Source organism: Catharus ustulatus, chromosome 1 (assembly GCF_009819885.2).
Source record: "Catharus ustulatus isolate bCatUst1 chromosome 1, bCatUst1.pri.v2, whole genome shotgun sequence".
Taxonomy (NCBI): Eukaryota; Metazoa; Chordata; class Aves; order Passeriformes; family Turdidae; genus Catharus; species Catharus ustulatus.
Genome location: NC_046221.1, coordinates 45207194 through 45233887, shown reverse-complemented (window position 1 = coordinate 45233887; position 26694 = coordinate 45207194). Strand labels below are relative to the sequence as shown.

The window sequence follows — 26694 nt, the reverse complement described above, 5'->3', positions numbered from 1 at the left end:
TCAGATCAAAACAATTATTTATTACTTCAGTCTCAATCGTGACCTTAGGTACAGTCTTGTGCCCTTTAAGCACCAAGATACCTATATTCAAGTGAATCCTAAAATGGTCTCCCTGTCCAGGGCAGGGGGAATAGAACTAGATGATGTTTAAGGTCCCTTCCAACCCAGGTTATTCTATGATTCTTCAAACAGATTCCATAACAAAAATTTTACTGGTGTAAAGTACATAATTTTGAATGGAATGAATATTCTGTTTCTTTTAAATATACTTCAAAAGTTGGTTTTGCCACACTTCAAGGAATTTTATCCAGTGTAATTATCTCACAAGAAATGCATTTAGGCTGCACTGCAGTTTGATAAGGTTGCTTAAAGCTTAATACATATGCTGAAGGAATTCATTTGCCTGCTTTACGTTCTCCCTGGAACCCATTTCCAACCCAAGAATAGTAAAAAGTAGAGAGTTTTCTAAAAGTAAGGAGAACTCTCACATCACAATGCTTCTTTACTATTTGAGCATGTGTTCTGACACTCAAGTGCGACTTAGTCAAGTTACTCAAACCAAACGTTTTAAATACTTTTACCTCTTTCTGAGCTATGCCCATTCGATCTCTCCAGTGCATCAAGACTAGATCCACTTTCTCTTTGGCAAATTTTTCAACCTCCTTTGCAGCTTTTCCAGCCAGCCTCTGCCACTCTGGCACTTTATTAAACTTGCCATACTGATCCTGCAGAATAAAACCAATTACTTATAGCTGTGTTTGCTGCAGATCAATTCAGCAGTCAAGCGTCTGTATTAGAAAAGTCACCAAGACTGTACATCTATAATAATGGATTAGGTAAGATAAGTACAGTTACTTACAGTTGCAATTTTTAAGTTATCTCTAACATGCATTCTATCAGCATCTTTTTCAGGAACAGGATCAGCACTGTCAAGGTATGCCAGCAAACCTGGTGGCTAAAAACATTTAAAACCAGTGTAAGCACACATGTGGCTAATGAACAGAAACAATCACATTAGGTAATAACAATTTCTTTAAATCAGAGATTTCAAAACAGAATTCATATTCTACTTTAAAGTAAATATGTAAAGCTAAAGTATTTTTTTTGCTGTGATTAACAAAATGCCACCATCCTCAATAGAACTGCTCAAGAGAGACATATTATTGGCTTCAATGCAGCAGAACTCTTGGCTATATCCCATTTCCTAAAGCAGCACATAATGCACCTAAAGAATACAGGAAGAAAAGAGTAGATCCCAGGGCAATACTGAGAGGGATGAATAACACTAGAATAGTTTTATATCCTCTGATATGAACTAAATGTTACATGTGATATTAGAGATGGGACAGTCTTTTTTGACTAAGCTTGCCATACGATAGCAACCAAGATCAGGACAGTCTGCTCTGCCAAAAATGAAGGAATTTTGAAATTAAAAGCTGGTAATTTCCCAGACAGAATAATTTCTTACAACACCATTCATTGAACTAACTTCACTGAAGTACAGTAGTTTCACGAATACAAGCCGCACGGATTATAAGCCGCACCCCCGGTGCCTCGACAATGTTGCTGTCTTTGTCAACAGATAAGCCGCACCCCGAATATTAGCCGCACTTTCGTTCGTCGCGAGAATCCGTGCGCAGCTTTCACAAATTGGCCAATTAGTAACAGGATCGCGGCATAGCGGGCTTTACTGGCTCGGGGCGGGGCCAGGCAGGTTCGGCCCGCTCATGGTTGCTGACGGGGCCGGCCGGGTGGTGCTGCAGCCGCCGCCGGGCTCACTGGCCCCCCTCTCCCGTCAGCACCGCCCCGCCGCTGCGTTTACGTACTCGCCCTGCCGGCGGGCCAGCCGCTGCCGCCGCTGGTAGGCATGCCGGCCGCGTCGCCGCTGCGTTCACGTACTCGCCCTGCCGGCGGGCCAGCCGCTGCCGCCGCTGGCAGGCATGCCGGCCGCGTCGCCACTGCGTTCACGTACTCGCCCTGCCGGCGGGCCAGCCGCTGCCGCCGCTGGCAGGCATGCCGGCCGCGTCGCCGCTGCGTTCACGTACTCGCCCTGCCGGCGGGCCAGTCGCTGCCGCCGCTGCCAGGCATGCCGGCCGCGTCGCCGCTGCGTTCACGTACTCGCCCTGCCGGCGGGCCAGGCGCTGCCGCCGCTGGCAGGCATGCCGGCCGCGTCGCCGCTGCGTTCACGTACTCGCCCTGCCGGCGGGCCAGGCACTGCCGCCGCTGGCAGGCATGCCGGCCGCGTCGCCGCTGCGTTCACGTACTCGCCCTGCCGGCAGGCCAGGCGCTGCCGCCGCTGCGTTCACGTACTCGCCCTGCCGGCGGGCCAGCCGCTGCCGCCGCTGCCAGGCATGCCGGTCGCGTCGCCGCTGCGTTCACGTACTCGCCCTGCCGGCGGGCCAGCCGCTGCCGCCGCTGCCAGGCATGCCGGCCGCGTCGCCGCTGCGTTCTCGTACTCGCCCTGCCGGCGGGCCAGCCGCTGCCGCCGCTGCCAGGCATGCCGGCCGCGTCGCCGCTGCGTTCACGTACTCGCCCTGCCGGCGGGCCAGGCGCTGCCGCCGCTGGCAGGCATGCCGGCCGCGTCGCCGCTGCGTTCACGTACTCGCCCGGCCGGCGGGCCAGCCGCTGCCGCCGCTGGCAGGCATGCCGGCCGCGTCGCCGCTGCGTTCACGTACTCGCCCTGCCGGCGGGCCAGGCGCTGCCGCCGCTGGCAGGCATGCCGGCCGCGTCGCCGCTGCGTTCTCGTACTCGCCCTGCCGGCGGGCCAGCCGCTGCCGCCGCTGCCAGGCATGCCGGCCGCGTCGCCGCTGCGTTCACGTACTCGCCCTGCCGGCGGGCCAGCCGCTGCCGCCGCTGCCAGGCATGCCGGCCGCGTCGCCGCTGCGTTCACGTACTCGCCCTGCCGGCGGGCCAGCCGCTGCCGCCGCTGCCAGGCATGCCGGCCGCGTCGCCGCTGCGTTCACGTACTCGCCCTGCCGGCGGGCCAGGCGCTGCCGCCGCTGGCAGGCATGCCGGCCGCGTCGCCGCTGCGTTCACGTACTCGCCCTGCCGGCGGGCCAGGCGCTGCCGCCGCTGGCAGGTATGCCGGCCGCTGCCGCCGCTGCGTTCACGTACTCGCCCTGCCGGCGGGCCAGGCGCTGCCGCCGCTGCCAGGCATGCCGGCCGCTGCCGCCGCTGCGTTCACGTACTCGCCCTGCCGGCGGGCCAGGCGCTGCCGCCGCTGGCAGGCATGCCGGCCGCGTCGCCGCTGCGTTCACGTACTCGCCCTGCCGGCGGGCCAGCCGCTGCCGCCGCTGGCAGGCATGCCGGCCGCGTCGCCGCTGCGTTCTCGTACTCGCCCTGCCGGCGGGCCAGCCGCTGCCGCCGCTGCCAGGCATGCTGGCCGCGTCGCCGCTGCGTTCTCGTACTCGCCCTGCCGGCGGGCCAGCCGCTGCCGCCGCTGCCAGGCATGCCGGCCGCGTCGCCGCTGCGTTCACGTACTCGCCCTGCCGGCGGGCCAGGCGCTGCCGCCGCTGGCAGGCATGCCGGCCGCGTCGCCGCTGCGTTCACGTACTCGCCCTGCCGGCGGGCCAGCCGCTGCCGCCGCTGCCAGGCATGCCGGTCGCGTCGCCGCTGCGTTCACGTACTCGCCCTGCCGGCGGGCCAGCCGCTGCCGCCGCTGCCAGGCTTGCCGGCCGCCCCCTCCCATCTGCACCGCCGCTGCGTTTCCTCGCCCTGGCCGGCACTGCAGGCCCACGCACCGCCGGGCTCCCCCACGCTGCTGGCCCCGATTCTGCTGGGCTTCCCCCGCTGCCAGGCAGCCCCCCCGCCGGCCTTCCTGCTTCTGCCATGCTCCCCTGCACTGCTAGCCCCAGTTCTCCCGGGCTCCCCCGCCCTGCTGGCCCGGGCTCTGCCGCCCCCCCTGCCCCGCCCTGCTGGCTCAGGCTCTGCCGCCCGCCCCCACACTGCTGGCCCCGCCTCTGCCAGGCTTTCCCACCTCAGCCGGGGCCGGCCGGGCTCCAGCTTGGCTTGGGGCTGCCGCGGGCTCTCACTTCCGTGTTGGCAGCTTTTAGAATTTTGTTCATGTATTAGCCGCCCCGGAATATTGGCCGCACTTGCGGGTTTCCACCAAAATTTTGGTCAAATTGGTGCGGCTTGTATTCGTGAAATTACTGTAACTTAAGCAAGAAGCACTCAGCAGGTTGTAAGGGTGAAAGAACATATTAATGATCAGCATATGAACTAACAACATGTAAATTTAACCAAGTTACAAGCAAACAAAGTTGGACAGGCAAGGCATGAAAGCATAGACAGAATTCTTAATACCTTAATTTATTATTAGCACAACAAAGTTTTAGAGACATGCTTACAATGTCTCCCACATTTTTGTCTTTTTAATCAAGAAAAAGAAGTTAAGACACCTTATTTTTAAGTTTTGTGTCAAAGTATTTTAAAAAGTATCAGGGAAGTAACAGAAAATTTTTAGAGTACAAGATGTTTGGAACTAGACATCAATATCCTTTAATTTGCAGATGCCAGACTGCTGATCTCCCAGGCAAGACCTTCCCCTTGAAAGGAAAAGAGACTATGCTTACTATATAGACTGTCCCAACTTTGATACTGCAAGCTTTCCTATTCTATTCTTTTGCTACTCCATATTCCGTTTTTACTTACCAAAATACGTTTCAACAAATTCATAGCAGTTTTGTTCTCAGCTGTCCAGAGGCCAACCAAATGTCTACTTAACTGCCTGAAAAAGCCATTGAAATTAACAAACTGCAAGTTACTACTTTAAATAGATTTTTAAACCACTAAACTGTGACCCTTATCATGCTGATGAAATGAAATGAGCAAGAGCTTCGTGCTCTTGAGTAAGAGCACTAAGCATTACATTGTTCAAGGATATGCTCAGCATGCTTTAAAGTGTTGCCTTTAAGAAGTTCCAATGAAGTTAGTGTAACAGTAGCAGCACATGCTTTTGGATCTACACCTCAAAGAACACTTGAGCAATAGAGCAGAAATATCTAATAATCGAGTGTAAGTTTATTCAGCCAACCTTAAGCTACAGCTAAAGTTAACAGGCTAGAAGCCATCAAGAACTGCTACATGCTCTACCTGAAGTTCTTAACAGTTACTGGCTAGAAAAGCCTTTCTGGGAGCCTGACTTCTATGCCAACTGATGCTCTCTGCCAACATTTGTCACTAGGATTCTACTGCACTGAACTGAAGCATTGCTACAAGCACATTGTAAGTACTAGCACCAAACAGAACTAGCATGACAGATGGTTTCATACCAGCCCTCTCCTGGATGATACACAGTGACAATAAGCTCCACTTGCCCCTACATTCCTTACCAACTCTAAGCACCTCAGGAATTCACAGCTAAAGCTTCTATAATCTTGCATTTGGGTGGAAATAATTGAATCACCACTCATCTTCCACAGCATACATTCAGAGATCACAAGTTCTACTGACTGTTGATTCAGGGAATAATTTCTGTGAGAAAACTTCTCTCTCAGATAGGATGGGTGACCCTAACTGCATGAGAGATGTCTGAGATGTACACACCCATTTTTAAACAGTTGTACAGTACAAACTGAAACTTCTTACAAGTTCCAAACACTCTACTTGCCTTTTCTTTCCCTGAATTATAAGAAATAAAAATCAAAACTTGAGCCATTAACAAGTAACCAACCCAAGCCCACATTAACAAATAAAAAATATCAAAGGTTTATTAAGTGGCTGCATTCTGAAGCCTGCTCAACTAAAACGTACCTGCTGCTAAAGAAAATATTCTCCTGAAGAACTGCAACTTTTCTTCCCTGACCTCCCAATGTTTGCTAGGTCATTACTTAGATTTTTTTAAACATGATATATCAAGTGAGATGGACATACCTATTTGTAAGCATCCTCTGATCTGTGCTTATTGTAAACATAGCAGTGTGCAAGTGACGAGGTAAGGCACCTTCACTGAGGGCAAGATCTTGCATTTTGGTAGCAATCTCTTTGTCTCCTTCCTTTGGAAACAGGGCAAGATGATTACTAAAGAAAGAATCTTAGTTAAGCTGCTTTTATCTCAGTCTACAGTTCCAAGGCCTTCCTGACCATCAATTATGCCCACTAATATTAAAAAAACCAGAAGCTAGACTATGACAGGTTTTAAGTCAAAGCTCTCAACAGCAACAGCTCAATGCTGTAGTAAAGCCATGGACCAGATAACTGGTAGTTACATCTATGAGGACAGTAACTGAAGAGGGCAGGATGGCTGTCTCCCATCATACATCAGGAGGCTGCAGTAGAATTTTCACACTGCAATTATAAATTACAATTAAACAAAGAATGGCAGCCACACACAATTGCCTGTTGCTTGACTTTTACTGACAGTAATCATTTAAGATTATGGCTGCTGTTCAGTTCAGGCAGCCACATGGGTAAGACTGCCACTCAGTCAAAATACATTAGTCACAATGAATAAGGAAAAGTTTTTGCAATATTTTTACTCATCTAAAGGACTTTTAATAAACACAGTAACTTTTACTTTATACATTATCATGTATATCGCTGGTAACTTGAAGATTTGGAATACCTCTATTTCAAGTGTTCATTCACTTCCATTCCAAGAAAGTACTAGATGGATTTCAGATGCATAAGCCATTGTGATACAATGAGGCACTAACTTAAGCCCTGAATTTCAACCCAGGAAGCGTCAGGAGTCAGTTAGCAAGGTTACTCTGCAACAACCATGAGCAACCCTTGAGAAGTATGGACTTGGCCCATACATTGTGTGGTATGGAAACTTAAAGCCAAAGCAAGAACAGAGGCTGACATCACTAGTCTGCTCTGGGACACTACTGCTAGCTAATCCCAGACCCATTCCATCTGGCAATGCATCCCAGGAAATATGGCCTCTCCTCTTTGAGATACCTTCTAACATGCATAAGTCTGGTGGCTCTGAGGTATGTGGCTGGGCTACATACAACATTTACAGCCAAATCTTAACTGCAGTATGAAGACATGCAAGGCACTACCTAATGTTCCAACTCACATGCTTTCCAAACCCCCAAGTGTAAGATAAAGCAAGTTGCTATATTAAACCACTCACAATTAAGCAGGTGTTCTGTTCCTCACCTTCCAAATTCTCCCTCCCCACTCCCCTCTTTGAGAAGCTAATATAATAAACTCCTCTTTGTAAGCAATTGCACTTCCAAAATAGACAATATATATTTTGCATGCTATCCCAGCTAACGTTGATAAAATCTCACCTCTATTATTGCCTTCATCACCAAACCTGCTCCTTTCACAATTGCCATGGAAGGGTGCTAGAATAGAATGTTAACAAAAAAATTATCCAAGCGCAAAAACTGAAGATTAGATCATTTGTGATTCAGTTTCCTTAACTAATGTACATGGTTGTTCTACCTCCAATTCAATTTTGTTAAAGCTAGCCTTAAGAGTTCCTACCCTGTATCTTTGAACAAGCATGTCTCATGCAACTTCCAGAGAGAATTCCTGGTACTGAACAGCAGTATCTATCAGAGAAACTGGAATAATGTTGAGGAAACTGGCTGACACAAGCTGACACTAATCAAAAAGCAGAAGAAAATACTATTTTTACAGTAAGAAGGGATTCACATTTTAGCTAAAAAATGCTGCAATCCTTACGTGTTTACTACTGAAGAAGATGTTACTTCTGTTTTCTAACTCTTAACTCTCTTTTAATGAGAAAGAAACAAAAAGGCAGATGACTTTTCCAACCAGAGGAAGATCTGTGTTTCTGTCGAATGTCTCAAAGACAATGTGGTATTTTACTGTGTTTCTGTTAACAGGTCTTAGACAGTCTATTCTACAATTATTTGGCATAATAATCACCATAGAATAATCACCTCAATCTGATATCTGAAGGCAAGGCAACAGACCACTGAAACATTCACCAAGATAGAAAAGATTTAGGCACATTAACCAGCTGAAGAAAAAACTGTCCTTCAGGAAAACAAGAAAAATTTCATGTTCACTGATTACTTGAAGCCTCTAATAACAGTGAAAAGTAAGTCTTACCTGAAACAGCTTAAATAGTGTTCTTCCATTATATGCCACCATCTCCAACAACATGTCAAACTGCTGCCCCTCAGTAGTCTCACTATATGGAGCACATAGGGCAAATGTCAGGAAGTCCAGAAGTGAACTAATTACTAGGGCACCTGTCCCATGATCCTGAAATTAGGAAGACGGTATGTAATTCAGATATAGTGAGTGGTCTGAGAGTATTCATCATGCTGAAGGTGCTCTTCCCTGTCACAGCATGAAAATAGTCTGCAAACAAACACTACGAGTTTAGAATACTCCATAAGTCTGAGTTGGTTTTAAAGCATATCAACGACTCAAACTACTTTTATCTAATTTAACCCCACAAATCCGAGTTTATGCTATTCTTTTACTTAAAAGAAACATCCAGTTTTCATATTAAACATACAAACGTTTGTTGCAGGACATTTAAATTCTGCAGTATTGACAGCTATGTCCTAACCTGACAAGATCCAAGCTAACTAGAACAAACTTCAGAGCCAGACAGAGCTGTATTTTCAACTGCAGGTGCATATACATCCAAAGAGTACATCTAAGTATGACAAAAACATTTTCATTGCAATTAGGAAATGCACTTTAAAGAAGTTTAAATCTGTTTCCAAAATTTGACTTACCACATGGGAATTGAATTTCTCTAGTAGATTTTCTAGAAACTTCTTTGAAGAAAGAAGGGAAGCTTTGTTCAGCTGCTCCTGCCTCAAGTCATAGTCATCATGCATGGGCTATAAAAAAAGAAGTATTCACTATGCAGCCACATTTCAGCCCTCAGTTCTTAACAGCTGTAATCCAAAAGCCACTCTTTCTACCCACAAAAAGCATATTCTCCTTGAAGTTCAGCAAGAAATCACTGTATAACAAGTTATTCCATGTACGAACACATTGCAAGTTGAATGGCAGTCCCCATTTCCACATCTTTCAGTAGCCTGAAGTTCACATATTCCAAAGTGCAAGAATCTGAAATTTAATACTTACACACATAAGAGCACAAAGCATGTCAATAGAGGCATGGGTTACTCCATCATTGTTCCTTTTGAGGGCCTTCACAACCTTCACGCCTAATCGTTCTCGAAATCTTTTGAAAGGGAAGCAAAAGCACTAAGATCAGAGAAGAAACTAAAATTGTAAAATTAGGATCAAATCTAGTCAGCAGACAAGAGGGGTCTGCTGCCATTGCATTTAGCAAGCCAGTAACCTGACATTTTCATAAATTTGAAATTCTTGGTAGGAAAATATTGACTTCGCCATTAACAGCATGTCAAGTGAATTCATTAAAATAAAGATGCATCTGTGTAATGACAAGACACTATTTACAGAGAAACAGAAGTTTATAAAGGTCTCAGACAAAGTGCTTTTTTTCCTCTTCTCATCATTGTCTATATTATAGTTTCTCTATATTTCCTAGTCAGAAATATTTCAAATAATTTTTTGTTTCCAGAACAGTTTTTCTGCCTCCTTGTGTTATTTAAGACATAAACTCCAAGCAGTCTATACTTACTACGAAAGTATAACCTCCTAACATCATTTAATCTTGTGTTGAACTGAAGATAACAATGACATCAGAGTACACTAATTTCACGAATACAAGCCGCACAGAGTATAAGCCGCCACTTCTGGTGCGTCGACAATGTTGATGTCTTTGTCAATAAAAAAGCCGCACCCGAATATTAGCCACACTTTTGTTCGTAGCGACGATCCGTGCGCAACTTTCACAAATTTGCCAATTAGTAACAGAATCGCGGCATAGTGGGGTTTACTGGCTCAGTGCGGGGCAAGGTAGGCTCAATCCGCTCATGGTTGCCGACAGGGCTGAGTGGCCCAGTTCGGTGCCACGGCTCAGCGGGGCCGCTCGGGCAGTGCTTCCGCTGCCGTCGCTGCCAGGCTCGCTCGCCCCCGCCTCCCGTCTGCACCGCCGCCGTCGTGTTTTCTCGCCCTGGTCGGCACTGCAGGCCCCCACACCGCCAGGCTCCCCCACACTGCTGGCCCCGGTTCTGCTGGGCTCCCCTGCACTGCTAGCGCCGGTTCTGCCAGGCTTCCCCCTGCGCTCCTGGCTCGGGCTCTGCCGCCCCCCCTGTCCCGCGCTGCTGGCCTGGGCTCTGCCACCCACCCCCCACACCGCTGGCCTCGCGGTTTTCCCACCTCTGCCGAGGCTGGCCGGGTTCCAGCTTGGCTTGGGGCGGCCGTGGGCTCTCACTTCCGTGTTGGCAGCTTTTAGAATATTGTTAATATATTAGCCGCCCCGGAGTACTAGCTGCCCTTCCGGGTTTTCACCAAAATTTTGGTCAAAATGGTGCGGTTTGTACTGTACTTTGAAAATGAAGAACGGCCTACTTCAAGGACAGATGAAGGTACATTAAAATTTTTTCCACTAGGAAAATCATTAAGCCGTATTTGCCTCAAGGCAGAGTATTTAGCACAGGAAGAATCAGTTTTACTTGCAAATGATTACCTGGGTGTCTCAGTTTGCATGAAAGCCTAGTGGCAGCCTCATACTACAGAAAGCAATTGTATACAGAGTCTTACAGTCCTTTTCAAAAGGGAGCTCTAATTCCATTTCTCATTTTTAGACGTAAGTTACTAACAAAAGCTCGAGAGCTATTTTCATCTAGTACTTCCAAGTTTGAAGAGACTTTGCACTTACTTTGGAAGCTGAGTAAAGGCAAGGAAGCCTGCTTTTGAAGCCACTAGTCGTCTTACTGCTTGGAATTGGCTTTCAAGTTCTGCATTAGATGCTGCAATATCTCCCTCTTGGGAGAGCAATGCTGTTATGGCATTATTAATGAGCTTCTCCTTGTTTTCTGAGAACAGACCCTGGTTAAAAAATAACAATCATTAATTTCTTTATGCATCAGCAACATCTTAAAAGAATGGGTAAAGGTTTTATTCTTACATCTTGTGTAACTGCATGTAGGACTCCACTGTAGGAAATGTTAGCATTGAACCTGAACACAGCATCTGCAAAGTTACCATCTGAAAAAAGACATATCAAAAGTTAAGTGTACATTACCTGACTCAATATCTGGATGCTTTAAAGAGCACTATAAACCCATATAAGAAGCATTAGCTTACTTGGAGGAGCAGCCAAAAACTTCAGATGAAGGCTCTCTACTTCTTCATCTACAGGCATACTGAGTAATCCCCAACGCTGGCCTTTGTGTGTGGAGGTCATTTTCACACAGACATCTCTATTACCAGAGGCTCTCACTCCATCCAACAAGCTAGCCAGGAGAGAATCTCTGGGTTGGGAAAATGACACACAAATACAATTTATATCAGAAGTGGTGCCAAAGAACCAAGTTAGAAGAAAAACGGGAGGGGGAAAAAAATCACATACTGAAAGGCAGCAATAACTGGATTCTGTTACTAACACTACAGCCAACAGCTACACCTCTGGAAGAAATCATTAACGTTCAGTGTTCCTTTATTCACTGTAAGGAGAGAGCTGACTTATATCCAGTATAGCCAGCTGCAGCCTTTCACTAATGGGATCAATTCTAGATTATCTGTTAATGAGTGACACACGTTGTCAGCCAATTCATCCTTGTGCTTTCTGCAAAACCTTACTTAGCAGGATTAGACTGTATTACAACTGCAAGTGCACTCAGGGACTGCTCTGTTGGTTATTTTAAATAGAATCAACTAAGACTGTCTCAAGCAGAGAGCTCAAAGGGTTCACAGCCTTCACATTTCCATACTACTTAGACTGTGTTTTCTTCCCTTGTTTCAGATAAACTACTTAACCAAGTACAGCATACACAGAACTATATTGCTTAGGAGAAACAGGCTGTATCTAACTGTCCAACACCCTTTCGTGTTCATCAGAAAACTTCCAGAGAGATTTGCTCAATGTTGGGATGAAGGTAAATGGGAGAGATTTAGTTCCTGTAACAAATCCTGATCTGTAAGTGGCAGACTGCTAGAACAGCAAATTTTCAAGTTAATCCCTCCAATGGTCAGAGTTTATAGAAGATGAGGAACTACCAGTACTAGAGTAGCAACTCCCACTTGAATCTACATCTACCTAATGCACAGAAGCTCCAGCTACCTTTCTGTTGAAGAGTATTTCCGAATTTGTCCTTTGATGAATTCAATGGTGAAAAGCTGGGGGTTTTCACAATCACACACTATTGCAAATACCTAAAAATAAGGGAAAAGGATCACATTAAGGAAGCAGTGTTATTTAGCTACTCTACAAATTAAGGCTTACATAAACTATTAACTCCTCCCTTTAAGAGTCATTGTTTGAAGAAGTGGTACTGAGGAAGAATGCCCCTTACCTCGCCTAAAGGCTTCAAAGTTGCAATGTTGTAGGTAGCTGGATCCCTCTCAACTAAGCAAGCTTCTGTAAGAGCTAGTACTCTTTTCACAGGTTCCTTGTAAAACAAGAGAGAGGCATGTTAATAAAGAGAATACTTAGTACTTAATAGGAACCAAGTATGTTCAATCTGACAGTCTTACCAAGTGCCTAGGTGTTATTTTTTGAACAACAAACTCTGCTAAGGACGTTATAGATTCATCATTGCTGTACTTTCCAAAGCGAAGATTCAAATATTGCTCAAATTCTAGGGATTCTTTCCTTATCCGCAGAGATATGCCTATGAAGTTGCCAGCATGCTCTATTGCACTCTTGATAATTTCCTCCCTCTGCTCAGAGGCAAACAGATGCTGCAAATTTTGTCAAGAAAAAGAATTAACAGGTGAAAAATACAGCACAGCTGAAGAAAATCATGCTGAAGAAAATTTATATACCTAACATTAGGGAATGGCCACAGCAGCTGGACCAGCCTTTGCTAAGTGCATGGTATAGACAGGTATTAATTACACAAGAGACCCACTATTAACTTTACATTCACCTTTAAAAAAAAAAAAAGTTCTATAGCAGCTATTCCGAAAGGATACCCTGCTACACATTAGTGTGCCACTAAAGTTATGGTCTTCGTGACCTGCCTGTCCACCCTTGACAACAGATCCTGACAGCCTGGCAGGAGTGAGTACCCTGAGAAAGCAATTTGGTCTACCACTGGTGATCTTCAAGGTTGGGACAGCTCTAGAGGATCAATTATATATTGTTAGTTTTATGCCAGAAAAAAGCATGTTGAAGTAAAAAAGACATGGAAACCCTCATCTAGTCCTATTTTGTTAGTAGAGACTGAGGTAGGTATACCTAGGAATTAATTAATGGTTAATAACAAAGATAATTTTCAGCTGCTTGAAGTACAGTACAGAGAAACCCAGTCATGACTCTAGAACATTACACTGCAGTATTTCCCAAGCAAAGCTGCCAAGTAATCAGATCACAGGTCTCAAGAGGCAATGGCATCACTGATCAATCTATTTCTGAACTGAATCCCTCCGTTAGTTATGTAGATTAGTAACACACTACCTGTCACTTCTGTAAATTTGAGAAATGACAGGAAATTACACATCCACATTACATATTCATTACCTTAAAAAAACTAGGTATTTTATCCTTTCTAGTTCTTAAACATGCAATACACATACATAAAACCACCCCCACACCAAAAACCATAACCAAACCCATACATAACTCTCAAATGTTTTAACTAATTTTCCTTCCTTTTAGGATCTGTCTACAAGCCTTGAGGTTCCACAGCTGGGTCCCAAAGATGCACATACTTATACGCTCCAACTATGTTGAAACTTCATTATTAAATATGCAGCTACAAACATCCTAGAAATCATACCAAGGTATTTTGATTTAATACTCACCAATCTACTAAATCCTCCATATAGGATGCAGAAGCCTCCCTGATAGCCAGTAATATCAACAAAGCCTTCAATATTTCTGTAGTCATAAGAGCACAGGACCTTATTTGTTGCAGGATCAATTTGGTCAATTCCTCCAGGAGTCACTTCCAAAATCACAGATTTCCTCGTATCACTCCAGTGATGCTTATAGCAATTATATCTCTGACAAGAGAGCTACTTTTAGACATCTATGCACATTCCTTTACTACACAGCAGTAGTTCACTACTTAGCTAGTAAGTTCAAAAAAACATATAACTTCCCTTAATGCTCTGATCTATATTAAGTATACTATGAAGCAAAGGAAAGTAGCTGTAGCTGTCAACTGATAAGGAGGTCACAGCTTAAACAATGCATGTTGAAGCAAGAACAGAATCCCAAAAGAGCCACTCTCAAAGGAAGTACAGTAATTTCACGACCATAAGGTGCACCAGACTATAAGGCGCACCCCCTGGGAGTCGGCAAAATTCGCAACTTTGTAGATCATATAAGGCGCACCATACTATAAGGCGCACTTTTTTTTTTGCGGCGAGGCTCTGCTCCCAGCTCCCCCTGCGTGGTTGCTGGCCAAGGCCGCACCTCCACCTGGCAGCCATGGGCCCCCAGGCCCACCTGGACCCGGGAGGGGCGGTAATGCGGGCCCCCTGGCCCGCCTTCACCCAGCAGCCACGGGCCCCCGGTCCACCTCCACCCGGCTGCTGTGGCACTGCCGGCTCCCCCCACGGCTCTCGGCTCACACTTCCGGGGTGGCAAATGTCGCAACTTTGTACATCGTATAAGGCGCACTTCCGGGTTCGAGGGAAAATCTTAGTCAAAAGGGTGTGCCTTATAGTCGTGAAATTACTGTAAGTTCTCTCATTGCAGAAGGTGGTCTACTCACAGACTTCTGAACACTGTGGTCAGATGAGGAAACAGCATTTACACCAAATGCTCTTATTCAGCTAATTAAATCAAGGTAAGTTTGTTACTGTAGTGAAAATTTTTCATTTCCAGCAGTCACATTCCATTATGAATACTAACTTACTTAAACCAGCAAATGTAAGAGATCTGTTCTAAACCATGATACAACAAAGGGGATCCCCATATTCCAGCAGTGTTACTATGCTCATGACTCAAGATTTATTCTATGCAGTATTTCAAATTACTTAAAGTAACTTTAAGCACTTGAAGTGCTATCTTCTACGACAAAAAGACAAATATAAAGTCCAGCTCTGTAGACTGCATTGTTTATTACTGTATTACCTCAATTCAGTAAATGCTGATCTTGTCTGTAATCACCCATAAAAATCCTTCTAGAGAGCATCAAATGTTCAGGATGTTATGCAGAAAATATTCAATTGGAAAGTAAAGCAAACATTGACTAACGAATCAGCATTTTTCTCCTCTCCAGATAAGAACTCCACACAGCACAGCCCTGAATTTTCATGTACAAGTGTAAGGGTCAGGCCAATCAAAGAGAGCTCAAATATTCTACTGGTAAAGAAGTTCTCACAGCTTATAAACAACCTCCATTTTCTCTCCTCAAAGACTTCAGATCCAAATTCACAAAAGCTATTTTTGGTAGCACATATAGCACAAGCATAAAATACACGAGCAAAGTAGAAGTTTGAGTCTTTACACATCATTTCCTTAAAACATACATGATGCAGATAAGCCAGACACTCACCCGTCCTGTGATTTTTCCTTCTGAGAAGTCTGTCCTGAATCTCTGTTTTTAAAAAAGTTAACAGTGAATGAATGCAAATATGACAACCTATCTATCCAGAAAGTCTACATGTAAGCTGACTCTGTTTTATGGGACTCATATTAAGTCTCCTCAGAAGGCTCAGCATTCCACTGCAGTTTAACATATTCAGTATTTGTAGCTTTATTCACTCTTTACAAATCATGCATACTTGCCCCAACTGACACTAGATCAAGATCATTAACATAACTGCTCAAAAAACTTGCTTCCCTACTTTTTATGCAGGGAAAGAAAGCACGATAAACTACCACAGATGGCAATGTTAACCAAGAACTTACTGCTTGCTTGAAGAAAATAATAAAAATCTTACCAGTGCCTCTGTAAGGAGTTCTGTTCTGTGCTCTGTGGAAAACTTAAGTGTCTCAGATTTTTTTCCACTCCCTTTGCGAAAAGTGAGGTTAAATTCTGTTCCTTGGCCTTTTCCAACAGGAGAAATACTACAGATGTCACCATAAGGCCACTAGACAATTGAAAGTAATTAGGTTGTACTGTTAGTAGTTTTAAAGCTACATATCTCCCCTTCAAAACCCCTTAGAACCTATAATAACCCTGTAACAAGATACAGCTAGCATACTAGGACAGCATGAGCTTGAGCTTCCTACTTGAAACTGTGCAAAGTAACTAAGTATCCCAACTCCCTTCAGGGACACAGCTTAGCAGTGATCAAACTTACCCTGGTTCCTCCAGAACAGCACAGCCAAAGGCAAACTACTGCCTGCTGGCCAATAAAGAGAAATTACCTAAAAGTACAAAACCCAAGTGGGTAGTTGTAGAGTTAGCGAAGAGAACACAGACCTTCTGTTATGTGTGCTTTTGTACACAGTTGCCATACTTTCTGGCTTTTCTGAGATCTTTTAAGACTAGATGGTTTCTTAAGCCTGAATGCCGCTATTCACGCTCTGGATAATGAACGTAAGTCAAAAATCAACTTAAAAAAAGACAGTTACCTGATTTGTAACTTCCAGCGTGTTGGGGTTATATGTGGTGATGGCATGGGTTCCAACTGAAAAGACTCGCTTATATCTAGAATACATAAGAGTGTTAAGTTGCTCCAGAAATCACAGGAAAACCTGTGCTGAACTGCAAAAATGATCTTAAGAAGATATATACAGGTTTTGTTAGGAAATGGATATGGAATTTTCTTTGTTGTTAGCTTGCAGTTTACCCTTATCATATGTTAAGCTCTTGTGTTCTCTATGTCCATAAAGGAGACATACAAGTTAAATACTACTAAATAGATTTACTTATGCACACCTTTTCCTAAGTTAGTGGCTAAGTCAGGATCAAAGACTGGCTTTGGAACTTGCACTGAAAGGTACTACCAGACCAGAATAAATTCTAAGAAGGCTACATGGATAGGGAAAAAAAACAACCAACCATTCTTGCCACAGTCTAAAGCATCTGTCTGAAGCTGTCTCAGCCAACAGTTTTAACATGAAATCCAATTTATACAACTGTTCACAATACTGTCAAAGTACTACTATGGCCAAGCCTAATTGTCTCCATCTTGAGGGAAACCAGACACTAGAAAGACTCAGATCACCACAGCAACAGTCATTGTACATTGATATCACAGATACATTAACTGTCACAGGGCTTAAAGAATAGCAAGGTAGCTGCTTGGGTTTCAGATGTATCAGATACAAGCATTAGTGAGCTAAAGCTACAGAATTTAGATGCATCAAGTGCAAAATCAAAGCCTTACCATGGTTGCACTTCCTAGATAATCTACAAAATATACCCTGAACAAATAAAGACTCTTTACATATTCCTTAATCTGAAAGTTTCGAAACATAACTAAGCAGAGTTTGAAACAGTAGCTCATTAATAATACCTTATTACTTGCATAAACCATGTTCTAGGGTGCTTCCATCTGGAAGCCATCCATCCCAAAAAGTAAAGCCAAACCTGAACCAGAGCCAATACTAGTAAGTATTCTCTGACTAAAACAACAGCATCTGAACATGGATGCCTTTCTTGAACTTGAACCAAATAAAAATACTTTAGCTAGTTGTCCATATTAAAACTGATTCAGTCTAGGAATTTAAGTTTCAGTTCTGGGTAAACTGTGTGTTTGCTTGGAAAAGATATTATCAACCAGATGCTTAATTAATCTGAATCTGTGCCATCTTAGACTGCATCAAGAACCAGCAGATCACTTCTTTCATCCTTCTCTGCCTTCTTATGTTGCAGTCCTTTCTCCTCTATCACTTGACAGGTGTGCAGCACCAGCCATCATTTAATTAAAGTCAAACTTTGCATGGGCTTCAAATATATTCAGAGCAGCTCTGACATATCCCATGTAACAGGAAGTCAAGAACATATATCTGACAGTTACACAATCTCACAAACTTAATAGTTTTCCATTTTTCCATTATTATTCAAATAAACCAGTGTGAATTGATGCCTTTACTGGCCCAGAGTTTACTTAGGAATTAAAACAAGTGCTTATTTTCTTCAAAGCTTAGGAACACCTGTATTGAACTGATCTGCCACGTTAAGGATGTTTAACATATTTGCAAAACCTACTTGTTTTTCCACACAGTTGAAATTTTCTTATTTAAGATGCAGGTCAAGGAAGTTATGAAGTAATGAAGCAAAATGTTTGAAGCTACTCTAGCTGCTAATAATTCCACTATATTCAGCCACTCAAAGAATGCTCCAGTTCTTAGCTCATAAAAGGAAAACAGCTGTTCCCTCTCTTCTTGTTGCACAATTTAGGAAGGTATTCTGTCTTTTATAAGACTTACAGAAAAGGTTCATTTAAGTTCTCTGGAACAGCATGTCACATATAATAAGGTTCTTTATTACTTGCTCAAGGTTTTGTTTACTTAGCCAACTATGAGCAGCACAGTGCTCTGTGGCAGAGTAAGGATTTGCAACCATTACACATAACTGAAGATCAGCTTCCAAACATCATAGTCCCTTCCTTTTCTCCCCTTATGCTCAAAGATTCAGGAAGCATTTATTATCCAGCATTCTTATTATATGATGGGACAAGGAATACAAGATAGAATAGCAGTCTTGCTGAGTTGCCATCTCCCTTGTTTCCTCCCCATAGGTAAATTCAGAAGACCCAAGTCTTGTTTCATGAACACAGGACATTCAGAAGTCAGCTCTTACACGTGGCCTACTTTTGTTCAGAACTTCACCTATAAATATGTAAGAAACATATTCATTTCTCCAGAACTTGAAGAGTTTACTATTAATTATGTCTCAAACTACTCTGCAGAGCTGTCTAATACCAGGCTGTTTTGAGAAGAGTTGAAGCAAATGTCCTCTTCCCCGTAAAAAGGTTATTACCTGTTCACCAGTTACTTCAAAGCACTGGAGAGATCCTTTTAATCAGAATGAACCTGGCAGATAAATTTCATACCACCACAACCAACAAAAAAAAAGTTCATTAATTTTACAGACCTACAGATTAACACTACAACATCATCATTTGTACTACTGTAAATACTCAATAGACACACAGAGCCCATATTAAAAGTGACAAATTCTCTGAGTAGTCAAAATTATTCAGGCTCATTTAGTACCACACATTAAGTTATAGTGGTTTTTTTAATGTTATACATAGATTATACAGAGAACGTATAACTATTAACTGAGTGGACTAAAGAATTCAAATTAAAAATTACTAAAAGCCAAATAAGCTTCTGCTGGAACAAACAAGAGGCAACTACAGTAATTTCATGATTACAAGCCGCACCGATTATAACCCGCACTTCCAGGGTGTCAGCAAAGTTTCGTTTTTCCTCCATATATAAGCCGCAGCAGATTGTAAGTCGCACTTTCATTCGCAGCGAGGATCCACGTGCAACTTTCACAAAGTTGCCAATTACAGTAAATTCACGAATACAAGCCGCACTGAGTATAAGCCACATCTCTGGGTGTTGGCAAATATTTCGGTTTTTGTCCATAGATAAGCCGCACCCGAATATAAGCCGCTCTGTCGTTCGCAGCGAGGACCCGCGTGCAATTAGTAACAGAACCGCGGGAGGGCGGGGTTTACTGGTTGAGCTAAGGCTGTGCAGGCTCGGCCCACTAGGGGCTGCTGACGGGGCCCGCTGCCACTGGGCTCGGTCATCCCAGGTCGGCGCTGCCCCGCGGTGGCAGGCAGGGACGGAGCTTCCCCCGCTCCTACGGCAGCGGCAGCGGGTGGGGACGGAGCTTTCCCACGCCCGTGGTGCCGGCGGCGGGCGCGGACAAAGCACCCCGCCTCCTCCCCGGGCCGCGGCAATGGCGGCGCGCGCTTCCACCCGCCTCCCTGGGCCACAGCAATGGCTGCGCGGGGCTCCCATCGGCTCCCCGAGACGCAGCAATGGCGGCGCGCACTTCCCCCACCCTCCCCGGGCCGTGGCAATGGCTGCGCAGGGCTCCTGTCGGCTCCCGGAGCCGCGGCAATGGCGGCGCCCCCGCCCCGTCGGCTCCCCGGGCCGCGGCAATGGCGGCGCGGCCCCCCCCCTCCTCCCCGGGCCGCGGCAATGGCGGTGTGCACTTCCCCCCTCCTCCTCCCCCGGGCTGCAGCAGAGGAGGGAAGAACAGAGCTCTCCCGCCTCTCTCCCCGCCCCCCGTGCTGCCTGCAGGGAGCCAGGGCAACACGGTAACACTGTAACAATTGCGAAATGCCGGCTTTTACTGGCCGGTGCTTGGCTCGGTACTCTGGCTGGCACATCTGGGGTTGTAAATGTCAGAAAATTATTAACATATTAGCCGCACCCGACTATTAGCCGCACTTCCGGGTTTCCACCAAAATTTTTGTCAAATTGCTGCGGCTTGTATTCGTGAAATTACTGTAGTAACAGAATCGCATGATCACAGGGTTTACTGGCTCGGCCCTGCTCGGGGCGGCTGCCAGGGAGCGGCCCTGGCCCTGCTCACCGCTGGGAGGAGGGAGAGGGGCGTGCCCAGCCACTGCCACCGCGAGGAGGTAGAGGGGCATGCCTGGCCACTGCCGCCGCCATGCCCCCCAGGGCTGGGCAGTGCTGCCGCTGTGCCACTACTGCCGCGCCACCCGGGGCTGGGTGGGTTCCGCCTCGGCTCGGGGCTGCTGCTGGCTCAGACTTCCGGGTTGGGAAATTTCCAAAATTTGTTCATATATTGGTCACTCCTGAATGTAAGCTGCACTTCCAGTTTGGGAGCAAAATTTTAGTCAAAGTGGTGCGGCTTATAATCATGAAATTACTGTACTTATTAAGTAGTTCTTTCCCCCTCACTATAAAAGAATTAACACACCACTGAATTTTAAAACTAAATCTGTTCTAGACTTTAGACTAGTTCTATAAGACTTCTGTCAGTGTACCAGAATGTTACCATCAAGGCTCAAGATCATAACTTCAAGAGCTTGTCTCAGGCTCTTTAATGGGAGGAGTTGGGCTAAAGAAGAAATCTGAAGTTTATATATTTGATTTTCACCAACTGGCTCAAATCACATGCACACTAAACTTGCACATATACCACAGAAAATTCTGAGGAAGAGACCAGACATTTTCTGTCAAGGAACAGAAAGATTAGGAAGGACAAACTGTTCTAATATTCTACTAATATTCAATGTAGTATCTTATTGTTACTAAGGAAAGTAGTTTATTCATCCACACCCACAAGATTCCAAATGCATGGATCATAACTCAGGTAAGACTCAATTTACACAAGTACCAGATACAATTCTGAAATAAAACTAAACATTAAACAATTTATTTAAGTCAATCAAAACTCCGACTTTGTAGAGGAAAGATTTTGCACTCAGAGAGCTGCTCAGTCTAGTCTGAACTCTGAACTACACAGAGTTTTAATTTTTGATGACAAAAAAGCAGGGAGCTCTTTGATTAGACATTGAAGCAATCTCATGGTTCTTCCAAGAACAGCTGTGAAAGATCCGTGACTGCTGCTCCTTGCAAGCCCATTCTCCTTTCCTTCTCAGTATTCTCAGTCTTATACATGATGAATGCGTCACACAGACAAAAAAAAATCAACCAGTTTCAATTTACTGGTCAAACAACAGATTTGGACCATATCTCTTCATAAAACCAACAGAACCAAGCAGTTCTCATGTTCCCAAGGTGCAGAAAACCCACTCTCTTTGTTATGTTGATGTTCAGATAGCAAGGAAAAACCCCATTCTACAGAGATACTATGCATGTGAACAGTGGGTAAGCATACCAAATAAAGGTCTATAACAGCTGACTTCAGACACAATGTAACAGATACCAGTTATGATAACTTAGTGGGTAATTTTATTAGACATTCCCAAGCCTTTGCAGATAGAAGCATCACCAAAAATTCATTTTTAGATCCAAGACCCTCATTAAGATCAGATTTATTTCTATTAGCAGAATTGTTCAAACTATCTAGGTTAGTAGTTTAACAGATAATCTGTTACACTCAACTTTTAAAGTGTATGTCTGGACTAGTGATCCTCATCTGTTAAAGTACATAAAGCACTACTCTTCCATAAACCTGTTCAGAGAAGAAACATTTCCACTTTAAATTTAGTGGTTTATATAGTAAGTTCAAGAGACTCAGAAGCTGATGAGGTCAGATAGGCCATTTCAGAGTTACCCTGCAGTGGAGGCAGTGTAGAGCATAAACAGAGGAAGGCTAAACCACAATGTTTAAAATCCAAACTAATTCTAGTGAAGATGCATTTAATTCAGATGCTGAGCAGCAGGAGCCTTTATTTCAATTTTCATTCATCAGTTGGATGAAGTTAAAGCTATGTAGTTAAATCAAATAATAGAGGAAAAACGTCACACAAAACTTTGAAAATAAAAAAGCAAAATTAATGAACTTCAAATTACTTACTTTCCCCTCCATGAATGTTTTGTTGTGTAGAAACAAGCCAGATCTCTGTTTTCTCTAATTATATTCATTCTGTGCCAAGAACTGAAAACAAAGGAGACATCCTGTCAGCACTCAGTATTATTTAAAATCAAAGTTCACTAATCATCAATATGCTGCAAGACAAAAATACTTGGTTTTTAAACTTATGTTTATCAAACAATACATGGACCAAGTAGCACAAGAATTATTAGTTTCTTCATTGCATTTGTAACACTAGCTACTCCTTAACAGTATCAGGTTCCAGTAAGTTATGCCACATTTGCCATATCACTCCACTTTCACTCCACCTTTGCACATTCAAATTCAAGTCTATTTTATGTCATCTCCAAAATTATTTAACCCCAAAAATCATAAGATATAAAATTATTTGAGTAGCCTCTACCAGTAACTTCAGCTAAACCAAAGTCCTACTGCAATTCTGAAATAAACAGTAAGGAGATACCTGGATACACAGAACAGTTTGCTTTCCAGTCTGAAACAGAACTTGGGGTTGAGAAACTTACTTACTAGCTAAGCATTGTGATTAAAGAGCTGACTAAGTACCATTCCCGTGCTGTAAAAGTTTAAGCAATCTCACCACTAACATCCTGACATGCTTATTTGACACAGGAATATCTATTCCCTAAACACACACAGAGGAATTTAGTGAAACTTGCCGACAATTGCTTGAGTAGATCATTGCTTTAGCAGCTGCTAAGTTCTAAGGAATGCTTCTAAACACTACTATTTTCAATGCCTGAAACATATGTATGTTGAGTAGGCAGGAAATTAATCTCCCTTTTACTTCACTATGCTGTTATTGCATATACAAGGAACTTAAGCAGACATGTCCTGATTCAGTACAGAGTGAAGTTATCACTCTTTATTTAGTGCTACAGCATTAGCTTTATTTTCAAATGTGTTAAATCAGACTTCCCTATTACTACTCTCAGGTTCGCACCAATAACATCGTGGTATCCCCAAAACATCCCACACTAATGCTGGTCTGCAAGAACATAGCTTGCCTGAAGCAACTCTCAAGCAACCCAATCCAAATCAGTACCCCATTGAAAGTTAGATAACAACCCGCATCTTTTTAGATTCAGTTAACTCTTCTTGACTTTGCAAATGAAAATTTCTTTTTTTGAGATGGATGACCTGTAACATTAGCTCATCACCAATTTCTAACCTCTACAATCTCAGGTTATTTTCTTTCTGAGCAAAGGTTGTAGCAGTTATAGAGCCATAAGCATGAAGAATGGATAACCTGCTCAAAATGAACTCTAGAATTCCTTCCCTCAGGTGAAGAACCAGCACAATCATCACTACCTACTAAAGCAAACTTGAGGTACTGCCTCTGGGAAGAGAGAAGAGCAGTACTTATGTGTTTCAATTACTCAGTTTTGAGTCAAATTTTCTGAGTTAACACTCCAATCACTTGTGGCAAGTTAAATTCTCTAAAGCCAGTTTTTGGAAACAAAGTTTTATGAGGGAGAGGACAATCAACACCATTATTGCTACTCACTGCTGACATCATCTACCTGGACCTGTGCATTTGACACTGTCCCCTGCCTGACACCCTTGCCCCTAAACTGAAGGAACACATTTGACAGCTGGACCACTCAGTGGATAGGGAATTGTCTGGAGGGTTGCACTCAAGAAGTTGCAGTTAATGGCTCAGTGTTAAAGTGGAGATAATGACAATGGCATTCCTCAGGGATTGAGACTGGCACTGTGTTAACACTTCTGTCAGGGATATGGACCATGGACTCCGCAAGTTTGTTGATGACACCAAGCAGTGCGGTGCAATCAACAGGCAGGAGGGAAGGGATGACATCTGAAGTGACTCTGACAGGTGTGAGAGGTGGGTCCATGCCAACCTCACGAAGTTCAACAAGGCACACCCGAGACCCTGCACCTGGGCTGGGCCATCCCAAGCACAAACACAAGCTTGGTGAAGAATGAAAGCAGTCCTGAGGAAGATTTGGGGATGTTGGTTGATGAGAAATTTGACACAATCCAGCAATGTGCGCTCACAGCCCAGAACCACATTCCAGGCTGCATGAATAGAAAATTGGCCAGCAGGCCAAGGGAGGTGATTCTTCCGCTCTGTTCCGCTGTTGTGAGACCTCACCTGCAGTACTGTGTCCAGCTCTGGGGTCCCAGCACAAGAATGACCTGGTCTACATCCTATGGAGTGAGTCTAAAGGAAAGCCACAAAGATGGCCAGGGAGGGAACTGGAGCACCTCTCCTATGGAGGCAGGCTGAGACCTGGGGTTGTGCAGCCTAGAGAAAAGGTAGCTCCAGGCAGAACTTAGAGCAGCCTTCCAGTACCTAATGGGACTGACAAGAAAGCCAGAGAGGGCGTTTGGCCGTGTAGCGACAGGACAGACTGATAGCTTTAAACTGAAAGAGGGGAGGGTTAGGTTAGATGTTAGAATTAAATTCTTTACTGTGAGGATGGTGAGACACTTGGAACAGGCTGCCCAGAGTTCTCACCACCCATTACACCAGCCCTGAAAGTGTTCAAGGCCAGGTTGAACGGAGCTTTGAGTAACTTGGTCAAGTGAAAAGTGCTCCTGCCCATGGCAGTGAGGTTGGAACTAGATGATCTTTAAGGTCCATTCCAACCCAAAGCATTCCATGATTACTCCTGAAGTTCTCCATTTTGCTTGGTTTAAGAACTATTATCATTATTACCATGGATAAGAATCAGAACAGTGTGCTCAATCCAAACTACACAGAACTTACTGTACAGTAGCATACTTTGTATCTGGTAATTTTGTTTTAAAGTTTTCTTTCAGAACAACATGCCATATACTCAATCTTCATGCCTCTCTTTCAAAGCCATTTTCTTGACATTGACAGAAGTATTTGTAAAAATAAAATAAGAGGCTTATAACAAGACTAGCTCCACTAAGTACAGGATTAAAAGATCTATTTATCTGTAATTCCAGTTTCACCAATACCAGACTCCTCTACCCAGCTCTATTAGGTCTCCCAGACCTGAACCACTTGCTCTAGAGTATTTAAAGCAAGGTTCTCAAAGTTGCAAATACCCACTCCTAATAATACAGAACTAGGAAACATTGATTTCTGAGCTACCAGAAGCTTTCAGCAATTTTAACACCAGCATCTAACTAGAATCAGTATACAGATGCATGAAGTATTAATTATACTTGAAGTGCAAGTGACAAATTCACCAGACTGCTTTTCTGTTTAGATGAAAAGCACTAAAAACATTAAGCTATGATACTTTACTCACTGTGCTTCTGGACAGCAATTGCAACCATCCCTCTCACTGAGGAGACTACCATAGGGGCAGTACATGCCCAAATCTAGTAACAATTAATTCTTGTACACATTTTCCATCAGTTTAACAGAGAGAAAAGGCTAACAATAGCCTAGTGTTCTGAGCTGCTGTGGTAAAGCCCAGCAATTATTTTCTAGTTGTCTTGGATTCCACAGTAATAACAAGATGAAAAAATTATTCACACCAAAGACAAAGATATTTTAGAAGAAATCAAGAAGTTCTATTCCTTCACTCATTCCAGCAGAACCAGTGTGGCATCACCCTTTTACTAGTACTCTTGTACTATCTACACTGAGATACACTATAATTTTAGCACCTAAGGCAACATAACCATTGATTTGGCAGAACACACCAGGTTTTGCCATTAATCAAGTTTAGCCATATTGCCAGTATAAGCTATAGAGGCCTGTTTTGTTATATATTAATTTCCTAAAAGAAGACAATGTTCTTGGTACCTTTACCTCTTCTTCCCACATTCAACAGACCTTTAAAAAGTTGATTGACTCAACAAATTTCACTCATTTTTTTGTGTTATCTCACTCATAAGAGAATTCAGAGCAGTAAGGCACTAACTTGAGCAATCATCTTAGTGTCCTGGGGTACCTAGGAGTAGAGAAGTCAACAACTTCATAGGTTATTTTGAATACTTCACAGCACAGCTATTGCATATCCCATACTGATGGTTTTCAAAGATTTGATACTACAGAAACACCCAGTTGTTCTATTTCCACTGGAGCAGAGGCAAAAACTACTTTGAAAGTAGCAGTCTGTAAACATTATTTGCTTGGCTGAGAGTGGACATGCTGAATGCAGACTGTAGTCAAATAATCCAAGGATTCTGCAGGCAAAGTAATTACAATTACAATTTGTAACTTCTTTAGGGAGCCTAACTAAAGTATTCCCCAAAATATCCCCTGGATATTTTAATCAGCTTTCTCACAGGACTGAAGTTCAACAATACTTTCCTATTTGGTTCCTGTAGTACTGTA

At 43.9% G+C, this 26694-nt stretch overlaps 1 protein-coding gene across 2 annotated transcripts in view; it reads right to left on the bottom strand.

Annotated features, from left to right (window-relative positions):
• The window catches only part of DNAJC13 (DnaJ heat shock protein family (Hsp40) member C13), a 64878-nt gene that overhangs the window by 34400 nt on the left and 3784 nt on the right, over positions 1–26694 (bottom strand). For both annotated transcript variants that reach the window (XR_004419453.2, XM_033072682.2), the window contains exons 2-20: positions 22374–22454; positions 16517–16592; positions 15880–16029; positions 15492–15533; positions 13789–13989; positions 12517–12723; positions 12336–12431; positions 12104–12195; positions 11128–11294; positions 10949–11028; positions 10700–10869; positions 9034–9133; positions 8676–8783; positions 8035–8190; positions 7242–7298; positions 5875–5996; positions 4654–4729; positions 860–955; positions 582–725 (exon numbers count right to left, since the gene is read on the bottom strand). Coding sequence is in view for 1 of the 2 variants with exons in the window: in XM_033072682.2 (XP_032928573.1) it covers positions 582–725; positions 860–955; positions 4654–4729; positions 5875–5996; positions 7242–7298; positions 8035–8190; positions 8676–8783; positions 9034–9133; positions 10700–10869; positions 10949–11028; positions 11128–11294; positions 12104–12195; positions 12336–12431; positions 12517–12723; positions 13789–13989; positions 15492–15533; positions 15880–16029; positions 16517–16592; positions 22374–22441 (2208 nt within the window). In the remaining variant the exon portion in view is untranslated. The remainder of the gene's footprint in view (positions 1–581; positions 726–859; positions 956–4653; positions 4730–5874; positions 5997–7241; positions 7299–8034; positions 8191–8675; positions 8784–9033; positions 9134–10699; positions 10870–10948; positions 11029–11127; positions 11295–12103; positions 12196–12335; positions 12432–12516; positions 12724–13788; positions 13990–15491; positions 15534–15879; positions 16030–16516; positions 16593–22373; positions 22455–26694) is intronic.